At 34.8% G+C, this 27,923-nt stretch overlaps 1 protein-coding gene across 1 annotated transcript; it reads left to right on the top strand.

Annotated features, from left to right (window-relative positions):
* Positions 1-1,158: 1,158 nt before the first annotated feature.
* Positions 1,159-27,478, top strand: LOC123697932 (mitogen-activated protein kinase kinase kinase 7). The gene is made up of 10 exons (XM_045644508.1): positions 1,159-1,403; positions 1,476-1,775; positions 2,107-2,286; positions 3,389-3,524; positions 4,529-4,629; positions 5,980-6,789; positions 7,436-7,529; positions 24,335-24,510; positions 25,957-26,067; positions 26,529-27,478. Exons 1-10 carry the CDS (start codon positions 1,320-1,322, stop codon positions 26,622-26,624), a joined length of 2,088 nt encoding a protein of 695 aa, XP_045500464.1. The 5' UTR covers positions 1,159-1,319; the 3' UTR covers positions 26,625-27,478.
* Positions 27,479-27,923: the final 445 nt, after the last annotated feature.

Below are 27,923 nucleotides of genomic sequence, written 5' to 3'. Positions count from 1 at the left end.
GCATTGTATTGTGCAAAATTGCAGAAGTGTTTGGACACCAAATTCTGGCATAGAATTTCACAGGCAAGTGTATATTTACGTTATTTACAATATTCCTCAATACTCCTGCATTTACCTGTTTAGAATCATTTCAATGGCAAAAATTGTCTAATTTAGCATCATTTTAGTAAGCAGTCATGTTAAATTTGTTATTTCCCTAATACTTTATCATTTTTCAACAAGTTTTCAATAAACAGATTTAACAAGTAAGGTAACCATGATGACGAGTTTTTATGGATAGCGAAGAGAATATATTGTAATAACAATATTATGATGAAAATTTAGAACACCATTTTAAAGATTGTTACTAGTAATGAAACAACACATGACATCGGTATTGCACTCACATGTAGTTATAAGATTGTTCGTTTTTACATTGAAATTTATACTTTTTTAACTTACCTCATATTTTTTTGTTTTACGTATTTCAGCTTTCCAAAAAGTAAAATAAAAAGAAATATATGTGCCCATCAAGGTTACTGAGGATTACGACCCAGAAAAAAATACCTTTTTAAAAATAAACTTTGTAAAGTTAGCTGAAATTTGTGCAAGGCTGCTATAAACAGTTTTTCTTTGATGATTCTGGCTTGAAATTGACCCGTCGAAGCAACGCGTTTAAAAAGAAGATCTGAGTAGCTAACAATTTGGTAAACAGCATCTGATGCAAAACACAACTTTCCTCTATTTACAAAGGATGTTAATGCTATATATCGGTTCATATCCAAGCTTTGTAGCCAAAAACTATTTAACTATCATTCTATACCAATTAAAATTGTATGTACCTACCTATAAAGTATGACCATAATATTATATTAAAAATACTGTTAAAAATATATGTCGTTATTATTTATAGACCATGATTTTTAGTTTTTTCTATTTTGAAAAATCCTGAATTTACAAACCAGCGTGGTCACTCGACAGAAAGAGACAAAAAACATGACTGACGTCATTGAATGTCATAGTTTCTATCGAATTATAAGACGTTGTCACGTCAAAAACTAAAAAAGTATTTTTCCAATAATTTCATACTACGTCTTGATGAACAATATGCCTCGGATCTGAAGTTGCAAAATACATAGGTAAAAAATATATTTGACATTTGTTCTTCAGTTTCAAAGATGGCGGCCTTGTCGCAGTTGCTATTCTTTGCCAAACAATAACGAGAAAATTGATTTAATCAAGTATTTATAACACTTCTTAGAAATAATAGAACTAAATTTATATATAAATTAATACCTCAAGAAGTTAATTCTATTGATAATGTGATAATAAGTTAACCCATGGCTTCAAATGTGCAAGACTCGTCTGTCGCTCAACAGACATTTGTTGAGGAAATTGATTACAATGAAATACAGGAATTGCAGGTATTTATTTTTCGTTTGATTATTGTTATGTTTTAAACGTATATATGAACACGTTAATATGTGTGTGAATAGGTTGTAGGCAAAGGTGCGTTCGGTGTGGTATGGAAGGGTTTATGGCGGAACACATTTGTTGCTGTAAAGCACATAAACTCCGAGGCTGAGAAACGGGAGTTTGCGATTGAAGTTCGACAACTGTCCCGTGTGTCGCACCCAAACATTGTGAGATTATATGGAGCCTGTACTAAAGGTGCTCATGTTTGTCTCGTGATGGAGTATGCAGAGGGAGGCTCTCTATACAATGTTCTTCACGTCCGTCCAAAACCTAAATATACTGCAGCGCATGCAATGAGTTGGGCTAGACAGTGTGCAGAGGTAACATCCTAATGCTGATGATAATATTTGTTCTTATTACTGGAAAACACTATTGTTTGACAACAGTAGCTAAAAGTCCTTTGTTATCGCCTTATTTTCAATTTTCATATGCATCTGATTGCATATAAAATCATTCAATGAAGAATAGCCTAGTATGTCTATAATATTAATAGATTGTAATTGTTAACAACATACACTCATAGTACCATCATACATTGGTAAAAACTACTTAAATATTTTGACCATTATGTAGCAATCATTTCACCTTTCTAATCTATTTATCTAACCTTTATGTGTTAATAGTAATATAATGAAACCTTTTAATTTTCAGGGAGTGGCATACTTACATGCAATGAAACCAAAACCCTTAATTCACAGAGACCTAAAACCACCAAATTTGCTCTTAGTAGCAGGTGGGCAGAAGCTGAAAATTTGTGATTTTGGTACAGCAGCTGATAAGGCTACTTATATGACTAATAATAAAGGCAGTGCGGCATGGATGGCCCCTGAGGTGAGATTGAAATTATGAAGTTTCAGGTTTAAAGTGTTTGAATGATTGAGATAAATCTGTAATTCTCATGCAAAGTCAAATAAAAACAATGCTTAATTTATAACAAAAATTGATGACGTCGTCTGGTGAGAAACAGTGTTCATATTATGTTTTAAGTAATTTTTTATAGTAATGGATATAGAAACTATGCTCTCTGATGCAATGGGTAGAGTCAATGATCTCTTCAAAACCAGGCTGTTAACCACAATAATTTGCACAAAAATATCTACTGAAACAACTGTTACACACAACTATTATTTTTTGTTTTAAATATCCAGAATGTCCTATTCAAAATCATAAGATGATGTAGTAAAAATCGCAATTGTTCTAAGATTTGTTTTTATAATAAAAGCAACTTCATTTCTTTTAAAAGTTTATAGCAATGTATTTGTTTTAAAATATTTTTTATATTAAGTTGTGATATTATAAACTAAGCTGCTTAGCTTCATGGAAGAATGGTTAAGGTTACTAAAGTTTTAGCTGGTCTCCCCCCCAACTCCCTCTCACATAAAATAGTTGCTTGATGTGAAGTTGCGGAGACATGCCCATATACATTATAAACAAAATTGTTCCTTGATTTATCTTTGCTGACATAGAGAAGTCGTTTTTGTGTTAGTTTGTTGTTAATATTCTGTGGCTAGCCATGGAAACATATTAATATTGGCAAAAGTATATGGAATCACAGACCAATATTAATAGGCTTTTTTTTTTGTAAAATCAGACTCGCTCATTCTGCGTTTATATTCATGTGTTAGTAGGCACTGCACTTAGATACACCACTCGTAACAGCATGCATCCTTCCATATAAATTATATCTTAGTTGATTTCCTCCAGTGCTATATATATACATCAAGGTATTTACACATTAGATAATGTCTTCCTATATAATATTATAATATAATGTGTATTTATGTTGTGAGTTCCATAAATAAAATAAATAAATAAGACCTTATTATAATGAAATATCAAATGTTTCCACAGCAAAATAGCATAGCACATCTCTGGTTGAAAGCACATTAAATTTTGTATAAGTCAGTAATCAAATTCTAATTTCTCATTTCAGGTGTTTGAAGGATCATCATATACAGAGAAATGTGATGTATTCTCATGGGGTATTATTCTGTGGGAGGTTTTGTCTCGGAGAAAACCATTTGAGGAAGGTGGATCGGCATTTAGGATAATGTGGGCTGTGCATACAGGTTAAATTTTAATATTTATTATCCAACTAGCTTTCCGCCCGTGGCTTTGCCCGCGTTTTCAAAGAAAAACCCGTTTCCTTAGGATTTCCGGGATAAAACCTATCCTATGTCCTTTCTCGGGTATCAAAATATCTCTATACCAAATTTCATGCAAATTGGTTCAGTAGTTAAGGCGTGATTGAGTAACAGACAGACAGACAGAGTTACTTTCGCATTTATAATATTAAGTATGGATTAGATATTAAATATATTTGTATGCAGAAGAAGTAATTAATTAATTAATTTATTTATTTATAATACTTTATTGTACAAAACAATGTAAGTAAATCTAGTACAATCTAACAAGGTACAAATATTTTGCACAATAGGCGGCCTTATTGCTACACAGCAATCTCTGCCAGGCAACCTGGTAGGAAAGTAAATGTAAGAAGTATAAGGATAGCAAATTAATCGCTTGTAAAAAATTTAAGTTTATTTAGCATATATTGGAAATGTTTTTTTATGAATAAATAAAAACAAACTTGAATGAACAAGTTAAGACAACATACTGAACCACATCTTGATTAGATACTAGCTGCCCCAGCAGACATTACTCTGCCTGATGGCCCCTTCTATATTTTTTTTTCTTCATAAGAACCTTTCTTGTTTTTTAACAAAAACGATAGAAAAAAATTGCTGAATGCTTTGCATGACAGTTACTTGAGCAATCAAAGACATCTTGAATTTAAAGTATTTGAGCTTATTAGTATTTGAATTCTTTGGTATATTATGATAATATATAAGCAGTTACATATTTTGTAGGACTAAATTGACTGACATGATTTAAAACAGCAACTATGGATTTTCTTGTCAGTTCTTCTCTGTAGATACTACTTTCCAAATCGGTGGTAAATGTTAAAATATGTAATGACGTTTCAAAACTGCTTCTCGAAGAAGTCTAATTGAATAAATAAATGTTTAAGCTTATAAAGTTATAAGCATATTCAATTAGATTTATTTTACAGGTCAAAGGCCAAATTTAATAGAAGGTTGTCCGGAGCCCATAGAACAACTGATGACTCAATGTTGGCATAAAGTACCAGCAGATAGACCCAGTATGGCTAAAGTAAGTAAATAGTTAATTTTTCAAAAGTATGCATTTGTAATGTACACAAATGTATTTTAATGTATTTGGAAAAAAAATATTAAAAGATAAAAAATATTGAAAGTGCAATATGCCCAAAATATTTTATAGTGCTCTGTCTGAGGTGGCTGGACCACTAGTGAATTTTATTATTATCCAGACTTTTTATTCACAAATTATATTTACAACATTAATGAAATAACTATTTGATAGTGATAGTTGGTGGTGGTAGTTTACAAATTATAAATAATAATAATGAAATAACTCCAAATCCGCAATTTTGACATTAAACTGAATGACAATAATACTTTTCGACCAATCACAGAAGAGCTTTTAATTTTACGCTTCTTAAAAATCCGACTAATAGCACATTGCTGTCTGATTTTACGCTTTAGTTCGGTAACTTTATAAATTTGCGAAAATATTGGCGTAAAATAATAAAATTTGTCTCTCATTTAGAATCCGAATCTTGTTATCTCCTAATACATTATAGGAAAAACATGCATACGAAAAACAATATGATTGGCTTTTATTTAAAAATATGCTTTACATTCAAAACATGGAAAGTTCTGTAAATAGTTTAAATACATACTTTTATATTGTCCTATTTAAGAATTTACAATTTTGATTGGTGTCCAATATACATATAACTTTTTATAGTTCAGGATACATCGCCCATTTTTGCAAGTGACTACTATCAAGCTGATTTTCCGTTTGTAGCTTTATTTTGATGAGACACCGAATAATTTCGTGTACGAAACTCGATTGTGGTAGCTAACAGAGATAACAAGGATAAAATTTTTTGATTTGATGGTTCTCAAATATTTATTACGCAATTTGTAGGACAATATGTCTGTTGAATTATATAAACATTAACTAAGTGAAAACAAAAAAATCAGCTTGTTAGTAATCATTTATGATGACCTCGTTATCGATACACTTTGGAAAGGGGGACTCTTTGAACAAACCATAGATTTTGTAGGACAAATATTTTTTCGAATAATTTAGGTAATTATCTTGAGATTGAACAAAAAAAATTCATTCAGTTAGTAATAAATATTTGAGAACCATCAAATCAAAAATTTTTATCCTTGTTATCTCTGTTAGCTACCACAATCGAGACTTTCGTACACGAAATTATTGGGCGTCTCATCAAAATAAAGCTACAAACGGAAAATTAGCTTGATAGTAGTCACTTGCAAAAATGGGCGATGTATCCTGAACTATTATTGTGATAGCTGTATTAAATTTTTATTGATAGAGACAGAATTGTGAAATTTCTTCAACAAAATCAAAACTTTTAACTTATTAATGCTCTCATTGAAATTGTAGGTAGTGGAGATAATGAAAGCACTGTGTGAATTCTTCCCTGGCGCTGACACGCCCATCAACTTTGATGACCTCGAAGAAGACGACGAGGAATGCTCCGAAGACGGCTACATGATGTACGATACACGGGATAGCTTCGAAACGGAAACAGAAAGTTTAACACAAGCACACAATCCCATACATTATTCAAACGAAACCTCTTCCAATTCGATATACAGGAATACAGGGAAACCACTGTCGCCCAGAGCGAACAGTTATGTCGAAAGCCAAGTGAATAGGCTCCAACATCTCATGTCAGAACCGCAGCCTAAACCGGCTGCATCTCGAGAGGACGAAAGAACTCTGTTAAAGATTCCGCAAGTGAAAAAACCTGAACAACAAGAGCCTGGTAGATCACCAGCTGTAGCAATGAACAAATTAAATTCGCCTGTCCTTTCAGATAGGACGTATATGCCAAGCGAAGGAAGCACACCACAAGATACATTACGAGTGTTTAGAAGCCCTAACATTTTCAGTGAATCGTCTACCCCTCGGGGGCCGTCTCCGTTAGTGAATTACAATATCGGCAATATGAACCCTCGGCATATAGATATAGAACAGTATTGGAATAGGGAGAATGAAAAACTATCACCGGCTCGGACTCCCTCAGCTTTAAGTTATAATAATTCTTCGAGGAAAGAGGACTATAATCAGAATTACTGTGATAGGTTGAGCGCGGCAAATAGTCCAATGACGCCGATACGGGAGTATAATGGAAATATGAGGCCAGTGGATGCGCAGTATCAAACTCCGCTGCAAATTGAAGTAGATCCGGTAAGATTGAACTAGACCACATGTTTTTATTAATAATTTCACTTGAAAAAAAAAATACTAATAAAAGGTTAAAATCGTATTTTGAAAGTTTATTCAAAGGAAATTAAGTATGGTATGTTGATGTTAAAAGAGCCCTGATGTTAACACTTACCTTTTATTTCAACGATATTGTGTATTCAAATAAAACATATATATAGAATATTGTAAACATTAGAAATTGGGTTAACAAATCTTTTATAATACAAGTTCAGCTTTAATAACTCAGCCCCCGGAACCACAGACATAATAGAATCTATTGTGTCTGGGACCGATCGGGCCGCTTGGGGCTCAATGGGTTAATAAATCCTTTTTTCTATATTTATTTCATCCAACACTATTTAGAAATATAAATATCTGTTAATTTAAAAGGTCAAATTAATAATTATTTAATACGTCACAGTTTCTTGTCAGATCTTTTTTTTGCTGTATAAACTTTGATGACACAAAATCACTTAACTTTTCTAGTATTATATTAAATAATATGAACCTAGAACTACCTAAAACTAAGAACTAACTAGCTAACTAGAACCTAAACTAAAAGTTCGAGTTTGAACATTTAATAAATCTTTTCCAATAAATATAATATTCTTCATGAACAAAATTTCAGAACGCGTGGGAGCTGCGGGATCTGCCGCTACAAGACATCGACGGTTACGTGGAGGTTAGAAATACTGGCGGCTTTGATAAGTTCGTCCCTATTGGTGAGTAACTTTTATAGATTTTTTTTAAGCTGTTGCATAGCTTCTATCGCGGGCCTTGAGCGCGGGACCGAATCGAGAAATTCCGTAACGAAAAAAACCTCACGCTCCCCACTCCGACGGGCTTGAAGGTGGCTTGAAGGCATAGCATGCTTTACCGCGGCAGTCCCCGAGTGCCACGCGTCGTTTTTTTTTTACTATTTATGCATTTGCGATCATTTGTAGACTATGAGCAGATAAAAATAAAAATGTAGGGGCCGGTTTCACCGATTCTAATCGAAACTTTGACATTTAAAAGCAAGCTGTAAGCTGATAAGAGTCTTTTTTATATAAATCTAGATAGACTGCAGATATTCGAAATAATTATTATATTGGAAATGCTATATTTGTTTTGTATGTGTTTCATGATGTATCGATTTATGCCTTGCCAAATAGCATAATATGATTTTCGTTGCGAATATAAATCTTGAAAGAAGTGAAAAGAGGAAATTCGTTTGAAATGGCGGACGTCCATATTGCGAAATGCATACGAGCAAATTGCGGTTGGAAAATAGACATTAATTGTTATTATACGATTTTTCATTAGTCTAATTTTCATTATACTTAATTTTTTTTCACGGTTTATTTTCTTTCCAGGGTGTAATTATAATAACAGTTTTTTTCATTAAATACATTTTGTAATATAAAAGTGCTTTAATTTTACTAACAAGTCTCTGAACCTCGGCCTTGTAGATTTAAATAAAACGTGAATTAAAATACATTAACGTCTGTACACACAAAACAAAGACAAATCGACTTTTAAATCACAACCACAGAATACATAATAGTAGCTAAACGCTACAGAACGGACACTCTCCGCCTCCCGCCAAAATTAAACACTTACCTCACCCCGCACGATCAGACATGTTATGGTACCCATTTCCCCGCAAGGACGATACCAACGACGTCTTTAGACGAAACGCAACGAAGATTGACAACATTAATCAAATTGACTTAAAGCAATTTTATTATTTTGGATTTGTGATTATCGTTTTTCGTAGAAAATGGTTAGATATTGTGCTGTTTACGGATGTATTTCATCAGAAAAACGCGAATTTTTTTTTACGCTAGTCACAAATGTGCCAACCATAAAGAGTTTACACACACATTTGCAGTCTCTACAGTGTGACTGTCAAAACTATAATTTTGTATGGAGTGTCCGGGGTGTGTCACAACATCGATACTATTATGTATTAGGTTTTACAGATTATATAATTCGACCGCCATATTTGATTACCGCTTATTACCATTGAAAAAATAATTTAGCAGCAGGAAGTATTTTTTGCAGTGCTCTTTATTTTGTATTATTTTTTTTTTATTTCAATTACACGTTATTAGTAATCATCACTTCATTTGTGTTCATGTTTTCCTTGTGTGCCGATTACAAGAACTACATACTAGTAAAAAACAATAAAAAAACAAGTGTCGATTGAAGACGTGATTTTTACTAGAACTACGTCGCTTGAAATGGGCAAAAAAAACTATCCATACATTAAGTACTAGTGGTCCGCCCCGGCTTCGCCCGTGGTACATATTTTGCAATAAAAGGTTGCCTATGTCCTTCCTCGGGTATCAAAATATCTCCATATCAAATTTCATGCAAATTGGTTCTGTAGTTTAGGCGTGATTGAGTAACAGACAGACAGACAGTTACTTTCGCATTTATAATATTAGTATGGATTACTCATCTCTTTATCCTAACCATTTAACAAAAAGCGTACAAAACACCATAAAGAAAAGAAATACCATGAAACGCAAGATGATTCAACTGCCAAATAGTTCGCAACGCATCGCTCGGATGAGCAATGTTATAGAAATAGCGGAATCCTTGCCAGGACATGCGCGTGCGCTGATTCATATGTAATGTTATTTATCTGGTCTTTTTCTTTTGGTATATGTATTTTGTTCTGGCAGACGTGTAGAGTGGTTCGTAGAAGATGTGGTTCTTGGGATTTCGATAAGTTTTGGTTGGCTTGAGGATGTCGGTTGAGTAGGAAACAAAATTGTCGTGAAAACTTGATAATAATGGGTTTTTTGTAATTTGTTCCGATTTTTTGGGATTTTCCTGCGGTTTACCCTCAACAGCTATCCAAGAAAATGCTTCTTCAGTTCAAACTTACGAACAATTTTTTGTCTTCAACATTCAATTGACACAAGTGTGTCTAAATGATATTATTAGCAATTTTTTATGCCCTGTTATTAATTTATTCAACAGATTTTTCGATTGTTATACATATTAAAATATTGATTTCGCATATCGAAATGCTATAAATGTTTTACTGAATGCAGTCTGTATACATATTATATAAATATGTATTTCAACATTGCCATATAATAAAATAATAGGTATGGCAACCCGCAACATTGTGGTACGTGTGTCATAACTATCATTGCTCTGGCCGTCTTCAGCTGTTATACATATCAGCACGGAAAGCACTTCAGAAGTACCTATTAAATATACGCAGTTTTAGTTGGCCATACATTGGTACCGTGTGTACTGATTTATACTACATATCTCTAAATATACGACTCCTGTGTGTACTTAGTTATGTAAAACTTGAAGTACGGTTTAAAATACATTCGTACATTCGGCTATAGATGACCTTTATCGTATTTGATATACAAATAACTAACATTTTATTTATAATTATATTATCTTATTTATAATGATTGACTGGTTTGGCATAAAAATATACATTATTATTATTGGATTCCTTAGTGCTTTCACAAACTAGAGAGTTATAATATTATAAGAAATTACACGCGAAACCGGGTTAAATATTAATTTGAATGCAATAAGAATGTACTGCGATTCTACATCGCTACCTAATTGATGTAAGTAGTTGATAACAAAACGCAGCAAGTCAACGACTATTAACAAAGTGAGGGTAGTTGGGTCGAACATTGTATAAACAACGTCCGAGCCCCTAGGCATGATTCGTACTAATGCGCCACGATTCAAAGGAAAGCGGCAATTTATAGTTTTCGACAGCTACACATGTTTTGACAGGAAATAGTGACAATTATTCATCCACAAAAATATTAAATCAAAAGTTACGTCTAAAATTGTGCCATCAACTCTTACTAAAAAAAATATGTGATATGGGACTCTGCGACAGACGCAATTTCAAATATTTGTCAACAAGACCACATCTAAGCTTCTCGACTGTAAAATTTAATTATGATGACGAAAATATGTATTCATCCTATTGATTCCCTCTAAATATGATATGATTATATTTTAATAATTATCACATTTTGTTGACGGTACACGCTTTATGCGTTGCCATTTATAATCCTGAATTAAATTCATGAATTTTCATACGATGCAGATTTAGATCAGTATTTTAATATCTATACTTAATATATTAGGTCATACACTTTTTACAATACTACCAGTTTCCATATTGTCTGATTAATAGAGAGCTTTTAATGTTATTACGAATCATGGAGATAGATATGCATTATTTATGTAAGAGTCTCGTAGTCAACAATGTCAGAGGACAAACCAAACCAAAACTCGAATTTTAATAGGATGTTGTTGTTTTTTATTTAATTTATTGAGCACAACTGTCCACCATACTCAGCATTTGTCCTTAGTCGTTTGGGTTGCCTGGCAGAGATCGCTGTTAGCGATACGGCCGCCCTCTGTACATTGTTAAATAAGTTATTATGTGTTTTAAATTGTCCTATAAGGTGTATTATAAAGAATTTTCATTCATTCAAGTTGTGGTAATCTTCCATCGTAATTCCGGTTATATCATTGTACATGTTGAACACCATGGTTGATCCTATATTAGTCGAAGCATTATATATTCATTTAATTAAACTTATAGGAAGAGCACTATAATTAATACAATAAGGTTGAATATTGCTTATTCTTTTGAACTTAAATTACACAAAAGTGTATACATTTTATCAGAATTCACATTAAAAACGATCTGATCGTATAAACTAAGTATCCACGGCCCCACGGGTAATCGTTCTGAAATTTATTAAGTAAACGAAAGAAACGATAAAACAAAACTCAGCTAACCGTTTCCTAGAAGCTCTGGGCGCTGGTCTAACCGTTTAATTATTTAAAGATAAGAGCTGAGAGACGGGGGTTCTCGGAACCATGGCAACAAACAACTTTGCCATTTGACAAGATGCGTTTGCGAATAGTTTGGGCGTTGCTCAGCGTAGTACAGTCGGCATATTTGATTTTCGTGTTATGTTTTATGCGATAATTATAATTTATTTTATGTTTAAGTTGAAATGTTGTTGAAATGATGTCTTAATTATTATTTTTTATTAATTAGTATTTTTGTTATGCGCTAACGCACACATTTAAACAACTGACAAAGAACTTTATTATACTGGAGAAATAGAAGGCAAACAGGAAAATGAAAATGTTTAACGATAAATATATTTGACAGAAATAGTTTGGGATTTAAAACAACAATGAAAGAGATAAAAAGGAAATGACTAAATTTTTCCTCATATATTTTTTAAGAAACGTATATTTTTAAGTGGCCTGTTGTTTGCTGTGGGTGTAAATAATAAAAAGCATCTTTAGCTTAATGTAATTGCGGCGTTGATAGAAAGTCCGGTGTGTTTTTCAGCATTGTTTATTGCCAATTTCCGATGACCCATTTGATTAGCGATAGCAACGATATTCTCATTTTATACGCGTGCTAAAAATCTAATTTTCCTGAATTAACGCGAGCGACCTATTTCACTTCAAGGTCTCAGGTATAAAATTAGAAAAATGAATGAATAACGATTTTTAGTCACATGATTGAGGTGGTGCGTGTCTAAACGCGTTATAATGGAGGCGATGGGTATTTCGGTTGCATTAAATTCGACTAGGGGATTGTGTGTGCTCGGAGCAGATGCGTTTCAGGACGGTCCCGTGTGAGTCACGTTTCTCGGAAGAGGCCAAACTATTTTAGACTGTGTCCGCTTACCTTCTAGGAACCGCGATGTGGGACCAACGACCGATCTAAAGTATTGTTAGATCGTGAACGGGGTTGTTCGCTATTACGAGTTCCTTGTTTTATTCCCGCTAGTCTGTTTGGGTCTGCCTCCAGGAAGTCTCGGCTCGATTAATCAACATTTATATAATGATTCACAATACATCTGGTGATGTATTTTAATGAGCGTATACGGAAACTGTTGTGGAGATAAATTAAATTCTATCAATAACGTTTCATGGCTAAGTAAATACTTATTTTAAATAGATTTTTGCAATAAAACTGCCCATTTTGTATATCAATTATTAATATTTTAGTAATTGAAAATTAACACCAACACTGTAAAAAGAAAAGTTATTTTTGATAATCATTTAGACTAAAAAACCGAAACTATTGTGAGAAAAAATTACTATGTAGGTAAGGTAAATTATTCTCAAAAAATGCTTATAATAGAGCCGTTGATAGACAATTCTTATCAGTTACATACATATTTACATTTCAAGATTTACTTAGCCTACTGCTAGTGTTCAAACCTGTTTAGATTCTCCATTCAACATTTACACAGTCAAGATATTCTTCACTTTTTCTTTGTTGCTCATGTTGCTCCTCCATTCAAACCAACACGATCAAGATATTCTTCTCGATTTCATTTCTTTGTTCACTACGACTCTTTGACTCTTGGTGCTCTCAAATTCCATTATCTAGGCGTTGAAAGCACGCGTTTCCTGTCGCGTCAATATTGACCGGCCGCGGCGTCCGCGCAAACGGCTAGACTGTTCCTGTTTATCTTATGCTTCCGGCAAATGATGGCTACACAAAGATCTGTTTGTTGATGATGAATGATTTTAGGATTTTGTCCATTTTGAGTGGAAATTATTTTGGTTTATTAAAGCCACAATAAAGCTAATGATTTACGTGTTCAATGGGTTCATGGTTTGATATTATGGGTATCGTACTTTTGTTAAATAATGGTCACAAACTCTTAAATAAATCTTCTTGTTTACCAAGTTAGAGTTGCACCAACATATTACTTATTAGTTACTACATAACAACTACAAGTAATATAAAAAAATAATAATCGGCAAGCGTTTCTTAGTCTATATCGCATTTTGCCCTATCTACTATGTACATTTAATTATAGACCAATATGTACTGTATAATGAATTGTGACCATGTTATTCAACGCAAGTGTAATAACAGTATCGTGATGTAAATAAGTCGTAACACTCCCATGGGCGGCAGGCCCCTTGCTTCTCACCCGCTAACATAAACACGTGTCGATTTTTTATATACTTTCGGCCTTTGAGAATCGATCCGTTTTCTGCGAATTCCACTAAGTGATTACATGAGGCAGTTACGTTTTATGACTAAACGCTACTGCAATTATCTGATAAACATCTTTCTATGCATATAAATACAATGGCACAATCGTTTAGTTATTTTAACTGTGTAGGTATATGTTTTCATACTAAATAAGTTATTTCCCTTGTATAAGTGGAAAAGTAGCTGATGTTCAAAGTTCCATCTAAGTATTTATATATTATGTTGAGGTGAACGTGGCAGAGTAACTTTTGCATTGATAATATTAATCTGGTTAGATTGCTTACAAATAACAAAATTAATCTTAACCAATTTATACAATTTTAATGTATAGGACGAACCTTAAAAATTGAGTATTATATTCCCTATTCGATATTTTAAATAAATATTTCATTTTTAACCGACTTCAAAAAAAAGGAGGAGGTTATCAATTCGGCCGGTATATTTTTTTTTTTTTTTTTTTATGTATGTACACCGATTACTCCGAGGTTTCTGAACCGATTTACGTGATTCTTTTTTTGTTCGATGCGGGATGGTGTCGAATTGGTCCCATAAAAATTTTATTCGGATAGGCCCAGTAGTTTTTATTTTATGAGCATTTTTGTCTGTAGGTATTTGTAAATTTTGCAAGTGCAAGTTTGAAGTCGGTTGTTTTTAACGCAGTTATCACTTGTTAATAAATAAAGTTTGCTCTAAATAAATATAGGAAGTTATGAATCAAGAAGATAAAAAAAGACTAGAGCCTAGTAATATTTATTTTCACATCAACTAAATGTCACACGGCTACTTATGTGTTTATCAGTTACTATTTTCTTAGCATCGATTCTTAATTTAATCAAGCTGTAGTAATCACAGCCAAATTAAACGTAGCAAAACACGTAGGTACACTCACGCGCGATTTTTATAAACGCTTAGCTTTCGAGTTGTTTATAACTACATTAAAAGCGGGCACCGAACGTGACGCGTAATCCACGATTGTTAAATTGATCCGACACATTTGTCCGATGTCAACAGAGACGCATCGCGCGTGCACGCATGAATCAGCTCGCTACAATTAATCTAATTTAGGTTTATTGGGGAGGCATGGCGCGGGCTCGACGTCGAACAGTCTCGCGCCGCCGCGGCCAGCCGGCGCATCGGTGCAACCAGATGCATTCGTAGTCGATCCGAGGGTTTAGCGCTCTACACGCGTGCTCGTACCGAACTAATGCGATACTAATGTTCCCATGTGTGCTATAGACCAGTGAGATGCCGCAAACGGATTGCTCGGTTCAAGTTTCGATAACAGTGCAGCCGAATAGCAATAAATTGCAAGTGTTTGTTGACGTTTTCATGAGTAAGTATCATGAGTGTGGAAAGATGCGTTTTTTCGTTGTTATGCATTGTGCAATAGTGCAAGGGTAATATTTATAACTTGAATCAAACATCACACTTATTAATAGGATCATAATAATACATATACTTACATTGTAATTTACTAACAGACGAACTGTACGGCTTTTTTGTGTTCCATGGTGTTTGGTTATGTAATGGAAAAAAGATCTAAATTTCACTTAATAATCTAAATCTGATTGAATTGCTTTCATCTCGTACATAGTTATATATAATTTACGCTATTATATTATCATTTATTTTTCTACCAAATTATGTTATTTCTTAATGTTAATCCAATGATCGAAAAAACGAGTTCAAATTATCATATGTTACTTGGACAAAATAGGTAGGTAAATATATAAATTAATCAATCAATCGAAATATCATTGTAAGAACAAAATTATATTCCCGATAACCTAACAATCAAAATATTACAATCATACGTATAATAATTAATACATTTCACGGGGTACTATCTTTTACCAACCAAAATAAAAAGCAGCTAAGCGTCGCGCACTTGTAGTAAATTTATAAACTATCAAACACTGGGATCATTGGCTGTCCAAAGGCAATGCCAAATCTTTCGGCAAACAGCCACCCGGCGTCGATAGAAGTTTTCGTTGAGACGATGAATCATTTCTAATTATTTTGTGAGCGAGCATTCAAGTGAACAATTAGGATGTACCTTCAATGAGCACGTTACACTATTTCCTAAGCGTTTTTGTTTCGACGTCGCTCTCTCGAGATTTATGCTCGACCTTTTGTACCAGCTGTGCTCTTCCAGTGAGGTCTTTGAAGTCAAAAATATTCTGTTTACGCGACTGTTTATAGTGCTAAGCGGCCCTCGGTGATTACACATGAGTTACGACGTTTGTTTTGATGTTCCATTTAAAAGAACTCCTCGACAAGTTATCGTTTTATTTGGAATAGCGTCTCGTCCGACTCCGCGACTGTTTAGACTTTGGCGAAAGTCGAAAGAAACAAATGAGGAGCGGTGAGACATTTTGCAGACGGCGCTTAGCGGTGATTCAGCCTGGAACACAATTGCCTTTATAGCATCGATGGTGGTGCGCAACCGGGCCGTTGGCATTGGATCGTTATGACTAACCACCGCTGTAGATATAATCAAAATACACGACAAAGTTTATTTCTATTTAGAACAGAAGCCCTCCCGATATAATCGTCTAAAAGAATATCGCTGATTTTTTGACAACGTAAGTAGGTCGGGGCTCGCGCCTGCGTCACTAGCGAGCCAGGAGCGGTCGCACATTGCTTACGCAAACTTGCTAACGTTCCCATAAAATCCATGGTCTTGCAGTTTTTATGCGTTTCCAATACTAGACTTCCGATAATAAATTAAATATTTAATTTTTACACTGCCTATTCCTGCTATATTTTTTCATTGAAATAACAATAAGTATCTAATTTGTTTATCGTATTCATGTTGAATAGGTTTTGTATCTTATTTACTTCTTATCTCACGATTGACGATTTCGCACCCTTTTATATTTTCTTTACAATAAGTAATACCTGTTTTATAAAACAAATAAGCAATAAGTAACTAAATAGATTCAAGGACAGGTCATTTACTTCTTCACGTGTTTACAAAACTCTGAACACTAAGGGGGTATATTTCAACGCTGATATTAATATCATGTTTTTCTTATTAAACTGTATATATGATTGTATCTATTTGTACTTAGAGCTTTCTGTCGTAATATAAAAAAATTAGAAGTTAGCCAAGCTGTTTGATAAAATTTCAATTTATTTATTTACTAGAAATGTCTTATTTCATTAACTGTAAAATATTTTGAAATAAAAGCGCGTTTACTATATATATATATATATATATATATATATATCGTAACGTTCGTTCAACTTTAATCAATTTTGCTGTCCGTTGAGAATTATCAGATTTGATTCATAGATAGAATACTATATTTTAAGTGAATACACGTTCTTTTGCTGTTAATCAAATAAACATATCATAGAGGAACTATTTCAGTGTGAAAACTAAAAGTGACTTAGTTGCTGGACTGAAAAATTGCAAATTGATAGCTGATACATTGCAAGAAATAATGAAAATAGATAAAGGAATCACATGACTTGTTTAATTTACCTTTGTATATGTAGTTCAGGATACATCGCCCATTTTTGCAAGTGACTACTATCAAGCTAATTTTCCGTTTGTAGCTTTATTTTGATGAGACGCCCAATAATTTCGTGTACCAAAGTCTCGATTGTGGTAGCTAACAGAGATAACAAGGATAAAAAATTTTGATTTGATGGTTCTCAAATATTTATTACTAACTGAATTTTTTTTTGTTCAATCTCAAGATAATTACCTAAATTATTCGAAAAAATATTTGTCCTACAAAATCTATGGTATGTTCAAAGAGTCCCCCTTTCCAAAGTGTATCGATAACGAGGTCATCATAAATGATTACTAACAAGCTGATTTTTTTGTTTTGACTTAGTTAATGTTTATATAATTCAACAGACATATTGTCCTACAAATTGCGTAATAAATATTTGAGAACCATCAAATCAAAAAATTTTATCCTTGTTATCTCTGTTAGCTACCACTATCGAGAGTTTCGTACACGAAATTATTCGGTGTCTCATCAAAATAAAGCTACAAACGGAAAATCAGCTTGATAGTAGTCACTTTCAAAAATGGGCGATGTATCCTGAACTAATGGTGGTGGAATTCGTGAATTGTTATTCTTATTTCACCAATACAATAAGAACAGGTACAGGCCACGTTAAGTCTTGCGGCAAAAAATCAATTAAAGGCATTTTCATTATGACGCAGCACATTTAAATTAGAGAGAAACATTTTTTTCCAACATTGTTAAAATCAGTTTGAGTGCCGTAACGTATTTGGGAGCGCACCTCCGAAATACACGCGTGACTCAGCCCGCGCTATTTCACAACGATGCCTTTGCCAATCGCTTTTGTATTGCTTCCTGTTGCTGCCATTATACTACACTTTTTAACTCTCCACTAGACTGTTATAGCGTGAAATATTAACTGTGTGAGAGGCTGATTCAGATCCCGTTGCATCATTCATATTTCATGTTCAATGGCCTGCTGGCAAAAATTTGTACTGCGTATTGTAATATATTTTGTTTGGTATATTTGATCATCAAACTGGTCTTATTAATATTATAAGTGTAATAGATTAGCAATTAGCAAGTACAACATTGTTTGATTTAGTTATACTTGAAGTACTGCGTAAGAATCAATAAAAATACCAATGATAGAATACTACATAACATGCAACGGTAATAATTAAGTAACATAAAGTTTGTAGGTTTCTTTTATCCTTGACCTGTCGTATTCTGTGCTCAAACGTGAAACTATAACACACGTTCAAGGAAAATGGTCTTCATAAATATTATTCGCTTTTCCCTGTTCTACTAAGATTTCTGGAAAATAGATATTCTTAGCCAAGAACTTGAAAAAAAAGTCTTTCGAAGTCGAAATCGTTTTGAATATCCTCTATAGATAAAACTGTTTAGTTACCCAATATATCAATTAATTGCTAATGATTTGTGTCTCGATGTTGTTCTTTGATGTGATCTGGATCCGATCACGTACACAGAGCGTTAACGAGGATTGCCCTAGATCTTATTTTGCCGTAGAAGTTGGCACGAAATTGTAAACTGCCCTCCTTACAATAGGCGCTAAATACCCAAGTAGTATTTCACTGACAGCGCACATTCGTTTGCTTTTAAGACGTATATTTCACAGTCCACGCATTTCTGCGGCCATCAATCGTGCTAAGTTTCTACCCATATTTAAAGAGCATCAATATATCACCACAAATTTCGTCTTATATTAAACTACTTTCTTTAAATTTACGTGTCACTTGTAATCTGGCCACTTGATTCACAGAAACAAAATTAACCCCAGTCGTATATTTTTAATAAAGTTCCTGCCATATGAAACGTTAAAGAAAAATATGAACGTATACACGCCAATAAATTATTTGGATTGTCTCATCACTAATTTAAAATGCGAGTATTATTGTCCTTTATATATTTGTTTAAAAACAGCGCACAAGGACACCTAATTTCGTACTGCAGATATTTCCGGATCGAATGTAAGTGTCTTGGGTGAATCAGATTTTTTTAAAGTTGTATGTTCTACGTAACTCCCTGTCATCTGCTCTACGTTAATCTAAGATTAAAAGTTTGTACATTCAGTGACTTTCTGGCACACGACTTTAAAGTAGGTGTCAGCTTTTCAATCTTTCCTAGCTAATTACAGTTGTCGTTATAAAATATTCTCGTTTTCTTTTATCCGTGTGCTAGCTGTACATCTTAATTAAGCCGCGAACCATGCCAATCTCTTTAGTTGGGGATTTTATCTAGAAAATGCGTAAAACCGTCAGCGATTGAAAAAACTATCGGCTAATAAAAAGTCTGCTTATAAATGTCACCAGACTGACGCAATTAGAAGAGTCTGTGAGCCGTCCCGACTCTTGACGTCGAATCGAAAACATATTAATGCCACCGATCAAAGAGATCCAGTGACTCATGAATTTACGAGGTCACCAAAATAAGACACTGGGACATCTGTTTCCATTGCGGAAAACTTCTCGACAAGAAATTGTTTAAGGTAAATAGGCATATAGCAAGTCTATATCATTTTATGTTTTCAATTTATAAGGCACGTGATGTTTTGACGTCACGTTTGTTCCAAGTCAAGTCAATACTACTGTTATGATATTGTTGCCAATTGTGCAGGTAAGATTTGGAGGTGAAACCCTTTAAACGACAAATATTACAGATAGAGCTAAACAATTCATTTAGATATTCACCAAAATAATATTTAATTTATAGCAGGGTAGCAGCTCGATTGTTTAGACAACGTTTCCGTTGCCAAAACCAATTTCACCCATTGTCATTTTTCAGTGTACAGTATCTAACCGCCCAAACCATGTCTGCGAGTCTGTTTTGATATGTTCTATCAAGTGTGACACTATTTATTGATACTCTTATCTTATTCTTTTACAAAAATGGTGCTCCTCAATAGCCTCATATCCTGTACACAGTCTGCGAAACTAAAATACACCCGCGTTAACTGTTGCTAGTTAAAGTTTTATGGTTCATCGAAGTCCGCAGTCGTAAAATGTGTCGTGTATTAGTCATGATCTAACGAGTGCCCGGAGACGATCAGTCAACAGCTTCCCCACTACGCCAGATGCCTGTCAGCGGCGTGTGAGCGCGTTAATTATCGCACCTTTGTCACAATTATCTTTAATACTCGAATATACTGGATATATCAACAATGATACTCGGATTATTGCAATTACGTCTATCGGGATTACAAAGATTCCCATCAGTATACAGTTTGCGCGTGCAAAATTAGCTTACATGATTACTTTTTAAACGGCTTCCATGAATCCGTATTACGTATGATTAATATAACATTACATAAATTTCAAACAATTTTCATTCAATCATCGAATGATATTGCAATCTACAGTTGTTTATATTATTCAGGCAAAAAAGCCATATGACTTTGCTTTTTATATTTATAATAATACTAAAATAATTGTGATATTATAACTTAGTTATTCTAAAAGAATATGACTGTTAGTTTCGAAATATTTTTGCGTATTTGCAAGTACATGCAATTTGTAAATAATTTGTTTTGTTACCTGTGTAACTCACCCCTAACGACGCATCATGTTCTTGTCAGTATGTTATGACTTCATCACATGTCATTAGGCAGAAAAGCATTTGTTTATGTCTAAAATACGTGGGTTTTGCGCACTGCACCTTGGCTACCGTGTAGTGCAATAATCATTCTATGAATTAGGGCCGACTGCGATGCTGCAATCGCTCAACTGTTTGCCGTTACTCAATGGGCACGCGAGTAGTACTATCGCGATATTATTAGCTGATGCGATATAACGTCGATACAACGTAATAGATTTCGGTTATTTTTCTAAGTCATCGTGTATGTAATGTATCGGTAATGGCGCACAAGCAGCGGCTATAGAAGTAGTATGTCGGGATGCAAAGGCGAGCGTGGGCGCGGGTCGTCGACCGAGTGCAGAGCGGTGCGCGTACGCCCTGCCAGCAAAGATGGCAGAAAACCTCACGAAGGGCGGCAGCGCACGGCGTCCGCATTTAGCTCGGCCTGACGCGGCTGAGTCACCGCACCGCGAATAGCGGCGGTTTGTTGTTGCATCGCGCCCGGCTCTCCCGCCGATTCAGTGCTGCCATTTTAGCGTATTCGGCGCTTGATTTCTCGCTTTGCTACGTTTCTTGGACACCTAGCTATTTAAGCGCCTCCCAATTACAGATATAAATTGGCACACAAATTATTGTCTACAGAAATATGTATTCAGATTCTATTTATTTCCTTGAGACGATATGGACAAATGAAACGGTCTTTGGCAAGCTTCGTGGATAGTATAAGGACGATAAAATTATTATGTAACTTTAACGTAACCCTTTTAGGTACCTATCGAAGTATTTTAACATGTTATATCGCTTAAAATTATAAGATTCCAGCTATTAATTTTTAAGTTTTACCGTTATCTACGGATAGGGATAGACTTTTGAGAGATGTTGTGACTTTCAATTTTTATTTCGTGTTCTTCGTTTATATGTCTAATCTCTTTAGGGTCAAAAACAAAAAAAAAACTTTTTTCTATGAATCGATTTTGGCATAATTTTAACGAACTATATAGCTACTGTAGAGCACCAACCCTCGCGTAGCTTCCTAAGCTTTCTCACACAAGCTCGCTGAAAGCGCTGTACAGTTTTCCCGGCGTAGCGGCGCGTGTGGCGTGCGGCGATATTTCGAGCGGTGGCGCGGTGGCGCGGGCAGTGCTGGGCGCACTGTCTCGGCGACAAGACGTGCGCGATGCCCCCGCTGCCCGCGCCGCCCGCGCGCCGGCGCTGCGCCGACGTCGTCACCGTCAGGGACACTGTCAGCTGTAGTTGGATATTTTACAGTGAGTGTCGCTCGGCTCGCCCGCGTCTGCGTCCGCTTCCGTGCGCTATACGCGGAAGCGATCCCGATACACCGTAGGCCACGTTTTACGTCAGTGTATCGCGAATATTCGTGCATAATACATTTCGGCAGCGGTTACCGATTTTGTGCGGTCCTTTTGTGAGTTCTCCTTTTTCGAGTTTTATTTACGGGTTGTGAATTTTATGGATTCGGTGATTACCGATTGTGCGTTACGCTCGTGTTTAGGTTGACACCTTCCGCTTGTATTATTATTGGCCGCTTTGTTTTATTCACTACCGCCATCTATGTGCGGGTGGGGTGATCGCATTGTGGTCGACGAAATCTAGGTGAAGCGTCTGACATCAGCACCCGGAGTAAATTTAACTCTTGACGTATTTAACCCTGCCGTGGTACTGCGTTTGATTCTTTCGAAGCAAGTAGTATAAACACTTCTTATTTTCGTTGCCCAACTGTTTATTACGACATTGAATTGCTATTATTATAATTGGCCGTGCTATTGTTGTACGTATGTTACAGTTAAAATCTTGGCTACACGTAATGAGCGTATTTATGTGATATAATAATAAAGAGATGCGACGATAAATGTTGGCGTAATTGTCGTGATAAATATAAATAATATTGAATCATAGTACATAAATTATTATCATGCTTAACATCACGAATAATAATTAATTAACGTAAACATAACATTAAAAAAATATATATTATCTGTGAATAATCGTTGCAAATTAATCTTCAATTTCATTAAATACAAATGTAATAAATCTAAATTGAATATGTTTCCAGGAATAGTGATTTGTTTTATAATGATAAATTAACATAATATAGTCACGAAGACATCGTTTTGAATCAAAGATGTCCAAGTATGTTTCTAGGTAAAGTCCAAATCATAATAATTGAGATGTATGAATCCGGTTATTTATCTTAAAAAAAATTGTATCTATAAACTATGTATGCATGGTAGTATAAAATCTAGTATGAAAATTTAAATGGAATTAAACTTATAAGTATAGAATAAAACATCATTAGAAAATATTATAACAGGCGACTGTGACCCATAATGAAGAATTTCAAAAACAATTTTATATTAATCAATTTATTAGCTTATAGTGAACATAATTTACTTACCTAAGAATAATCTTATTCGATGACAAATAAAACGTGTAAACAAATCAAGATTGCTAACTCAGCTCTAACTATTCTATACAGAACACTATTTCTCTATATTTATGAATTTTATAAAGTGTGTATGTGTAATTTGTATACTTTTCAATACAATTCCTAATAATGATTAACAATCAAAACAAAACATAAAGGGAGGGAGAAAAAAATGCTATGCCATTTCTCATGAATTCATAATAATTGCATAATATAATATTTGTAGACTACGGAAACACTGACATGTCCAAGTCCAAGTCCAAGCAAACCCTTTTCCTTCCACGCTTCAGAATAGAATCTTTCAAATCGCCCAATTATTTTACTAACCATCTTGAACATAAATAAATCTGTTATATCGTAAAATATCCACTGTAATTTAACTCTCCCAATCGTTCTTCAAATTGCCATTTTAGAAACAAGTCTATTCAATTGATCATATTGAAGTTTCTTTGATTAAAGAATTTTCCCAAGCATTCTACTTTATAGGCCCTCTTCACAATGAATGCCTATGTTTGGCCATCATTGAAGGTGTTTACTCTTAATCGCCATAATGGCGGCAGATATCGACGAGCATTTGTTGGGTCAACGCTGTCCATTGTGAAAGCCTTCATGATGTGAAGACGTTCCCATTTAAAAAGAAATCTTTTCAGTCGATTACATGACGATTATATGATGTTTGACTGACCGGTTGGCTCGGTTGGTAGTGGCCCTGCCTTCCGAGCCAGAGGTGGTGGGTTCGACTCCCACCCGGGGCAAATATTTGTGTGATGAACATAGATGTTTTGCTCTGTGTCTAGGTGTTAATTATCTATATATAAGTATTTATTTAAATTTGTATTTGTATGTTAATCATCCTGGTTTCCATAACACAAGCGAAAGCTTAGTATGGGATCAGATCGTGCCGTGTGTGAAAATTGTCCTGAACTATTTATTATATTATATTGAATGTTTCTTGTATCGCAGGTAACAGCAGCAGCTCGGGCTCGGGCGCCGCGCCGCCGCACGAGCCGGACCCGGACCTGGACTCGATGCACATGATGCTGGACCCGCACCTGCGGCCCATCTCGCCGGACCTCGCCAACGACGAGTCCAAGCGGATATTCGAGGAGCACAAGCAGCTCGCGCAGGAGTACCTTAAGGTGAGATATCTTAGACTGCTTCAAGCAGTTGAGACCGACTGCTTGAAGCCGCGACCTGGCGGTGAACTCTAGTCATCCATTCACTACCGTAGTCAACGACCGACCGCTCGAGCAGTCCGTGTACGTCGCTCAGCCGTTAACTGCTCGAGCAGTCCGTGTACGTCGCTCAGCCGTTAACTGCTGGAGCAGTCCGTGTACGTCGCTCAGCCGTTAACTGCTCGAGCAGTCCGTGTACGTCGCTCAGCCGTTAACTGCTGGAGCAGTCCGTGTACGTCGCTCAGCCGTTAACTGCTCGAGCAGTCCGTGTACGTCGCTCAGCCGTTAACTGCTCGAGCAGTCCGTGTACGTCGCTCAGCCGTTAACTGCTCGAGCAGTCCGTGTACGTCGCTCAGCCGTTAACTGCTGGAGCAGTCCGTGTACGTCGCTCAGCCGTTAACTGCTCGAGCAGTCCGTGTACGTCGCTCAGCCGTTAACTGCTCGAGCAGTCCGTGTACGTCGCTCAGCCGTTAACTGCTCGAGCAGTCCGTGTACGTCGCTCAGCCGTTAACTGCTGGAGCAGTCCGTGTACGGCCGCTCTTAGAGATTACTCTTCTACTATCTGTGCTCGGTTTTGCCCCACATTCCTCCGCTCCTATTGGTCTTAGCGTGATGAAATATAGCCAATTCCTTCCTCGATAAATGGTATATCTAACTCACTGAAAGAATTTTTCAAATCGGACTCGTAGTTCTTGAGATTGTGTGTTCAACCAAAGTAACAAACTCTTCAGCGTTTTATATCATATCAGCGTATAGATGACTTGCTGTTATTCCTGTTTTCATCTACGAAGTCAAAGGTATCCCATGGGATTGATACTTTTCACCGCGTTATATAAATAGTAACTTATGTCTCTAGACAGATTTGTAAACATAAAATTATTGACATTAAATCTGGCTTCAGCTTTTCTCTATCATATTTTCCATCCCAAACTAATTTCCGAAACGTTTGTAAATAATTTCTATGTATTCTATACAAAGGCGCGTTTTATTGTGCATTTGAGTAATGGGAAATGACTCAGCACTCATCCGGTGAGAAAAATATTTTAGGTAGGCCTCTTATCCAAGAAACAACACAGGTTCGCTTGAATCAACCAAACAAGAAATTTTTAGAATGTGAATTGATCCTGTAGAAAATTCCATAAAACAAGAATTAAATTTTGGTATGCTAGTTGAAAAGCATTCTATTTCAATTTTTTCACGGTTTTCCGTGAGAATAGACCGATGTCATTATACCTAGACAATAAAGTCGAATGGTCCGTGTGAAAAGTGATTACCAAATCATAGGATTTCCCAATTTTACTAAGAAACAATGAAATCAAAGTTCAAATATCTTTTGTCTTAACAACAATCTTAGGACAATATAATAATAACTCTTTCGCAAAGTTTAAATATTAAACTTTTTAATTTCAGATTCAAACAGAATTAGCATACCTCAGTAAGCACAAATCAGAGCTAGAAGAGAATATGGACGACGATGAGTTACGGCAAAAGAGAGAGATTATACAACTGGAGAATGAGAAGGTAATTAATTCATGTTACTTTTTTTACTTAGAAAATGTATATTATATATTTTACTCGTTTTTACAACAATTCTGAGAATAAATATTTATTTTTTCCATAGCAAAGAATAATCACTACATAGTATAAAACAAAGTCGCTTTCTCTGTCCCTATGTCCCTTTGTATGCTTAAATCTTTAAAACTACGCAACGGATTTTGATGCGGTTTTTTAATAGATAGAGTGATTCAATACGAAGGTTTTAGTATATAATTAATTAGATTTGAGACAGAGCGGGCGAAGCCACGGGCGGTAAGCTAGTTTAATAAATAAAACACAACATTTTACCCAAAATTTTAAGATGAATATAAGAAAGTGAATTATAAGTTTAATCATGTTTATTAAATTAAATATTTTCATATTTCTTTTCGTCAAAAATTCTATATATTAAACTCCATAAAATAATTCTTTGTATTTTCTTCCAGGACTCACTAATAAAACTGTACTGTACATTGAAGAAGCAAGTGGCCCGCGCTGAAAACGAAAGTTGGCTGCTCGCTGAAGACGCGCCGCACGAGTGACACTTACACTTGCACTTACACTTACACTAGAGACACTTTGACACTTAACATGTTTGAAGTGGCTATGTCATGAAAAGGTTTTTTAAAACATCCAAACACTGGAGACATTTTGATAATAAACATGTTAGAGTGGTATATGAGTTAAATGACTATTTCGTAAAAGGGGTTTAGAAAATGTAGATTGTACAAATGATCATTATAATCAGGTTATTTTAAATTGTTCAATTGTATAGAATTTTTTACTAAAAATATGATGAATTATGTAGGTCACATTCTTAACCCAGAGCCCCAAGCGGCCCGATCGATCCCAGACACAATAGATTTTCTATTGTGTCTGTGGCTCCGGGGCCTGAGTTACTACCTTTTATAATTTTGTTTGTATTCTAGTCAAAACTAGATTGCCTTAAAACCTTAATTTGATAATTTATTTTTTTAAATTAATTTAACATACAGATTGGTAGTCAATTTTTATAACCAAATCGTATTTTTTTTATAAGTGTCGTTCAAAATGAAGTGACTATTACCCCTACTATAAAAAATTGAAATATAAATCGAGTTTAGTGTGAGTTTGCGACGCGAATAGACTTGCGAGACATCTGTGAGTACTCCGTTGTAACATTGATCTCAAGTCGCCAAAATGAGCCTTCGTTATTTTGTACATTTATAGGCGTAGCTAGTCTCATTATTTATTTTATATTAATTATTTATGTAGAAGTTATAGATAAATTACAGATTTTTCAGAGGTGTAATTTGATATTTTTTTTTTAATATAGGGAAAAATATTATTCTAGGTATGTATGATGTTTTTTTGAAGTTTATCGGGGTTGGAAAAAAATTTTATAATATAAATAGGAATAGTGTAACATTTTTTCGTTACGCGTGAAATTTTTCCGTTACGCGCCATCTTTTACTTATCCCTACCACGCGTGATTTCTGTAAAGTTGCATATAGTAAATTTTTTTTTTGAAAAATAAGGTCATAAAGAAGTTTTACTTCTTACGTGTGTACACTAGTACACGCACACATTTTTGAAGTGAAACTTCTTTATCGGGATTGGAAAAAAATTTAGTGTAACATTTTTTCGTTACGCGCCATCTTTTTCTTATCCCTACCACGCGTGATTCGACGTATTTCTGTAAAGTTGCATATAGTAAATTATTTTTTGAAAAATAAGGTTATAAAGAAGTTTCACTTCTTACGTGTGTACACTAGTACACGCACACATTTTTTTTTTTTGTTATATTGACTAGCTACGCCTATGTTAGAATACAGGTTTTTTTGTGTATGTGTTTAACAAAA

The sequence above is a fragment of the Colias croceus genome, chromosome 15 (assembly GCF_905220415.1).
Source record: "Colias croceus chromosome 15, ilColCroc2.1".
Taxonomy (NCBI): domain Eukaryota; kingdom Metazoa; phylum Arthropoda; class Insecta; order Lepidoptera; family Pieridae; genus Colias; species Colias croceus.
The sequence above is the reverse complement of the archived record's forward strand: the minus strand, read 5'-3'. Positions and strand labels throughout refer to the sequence as shown.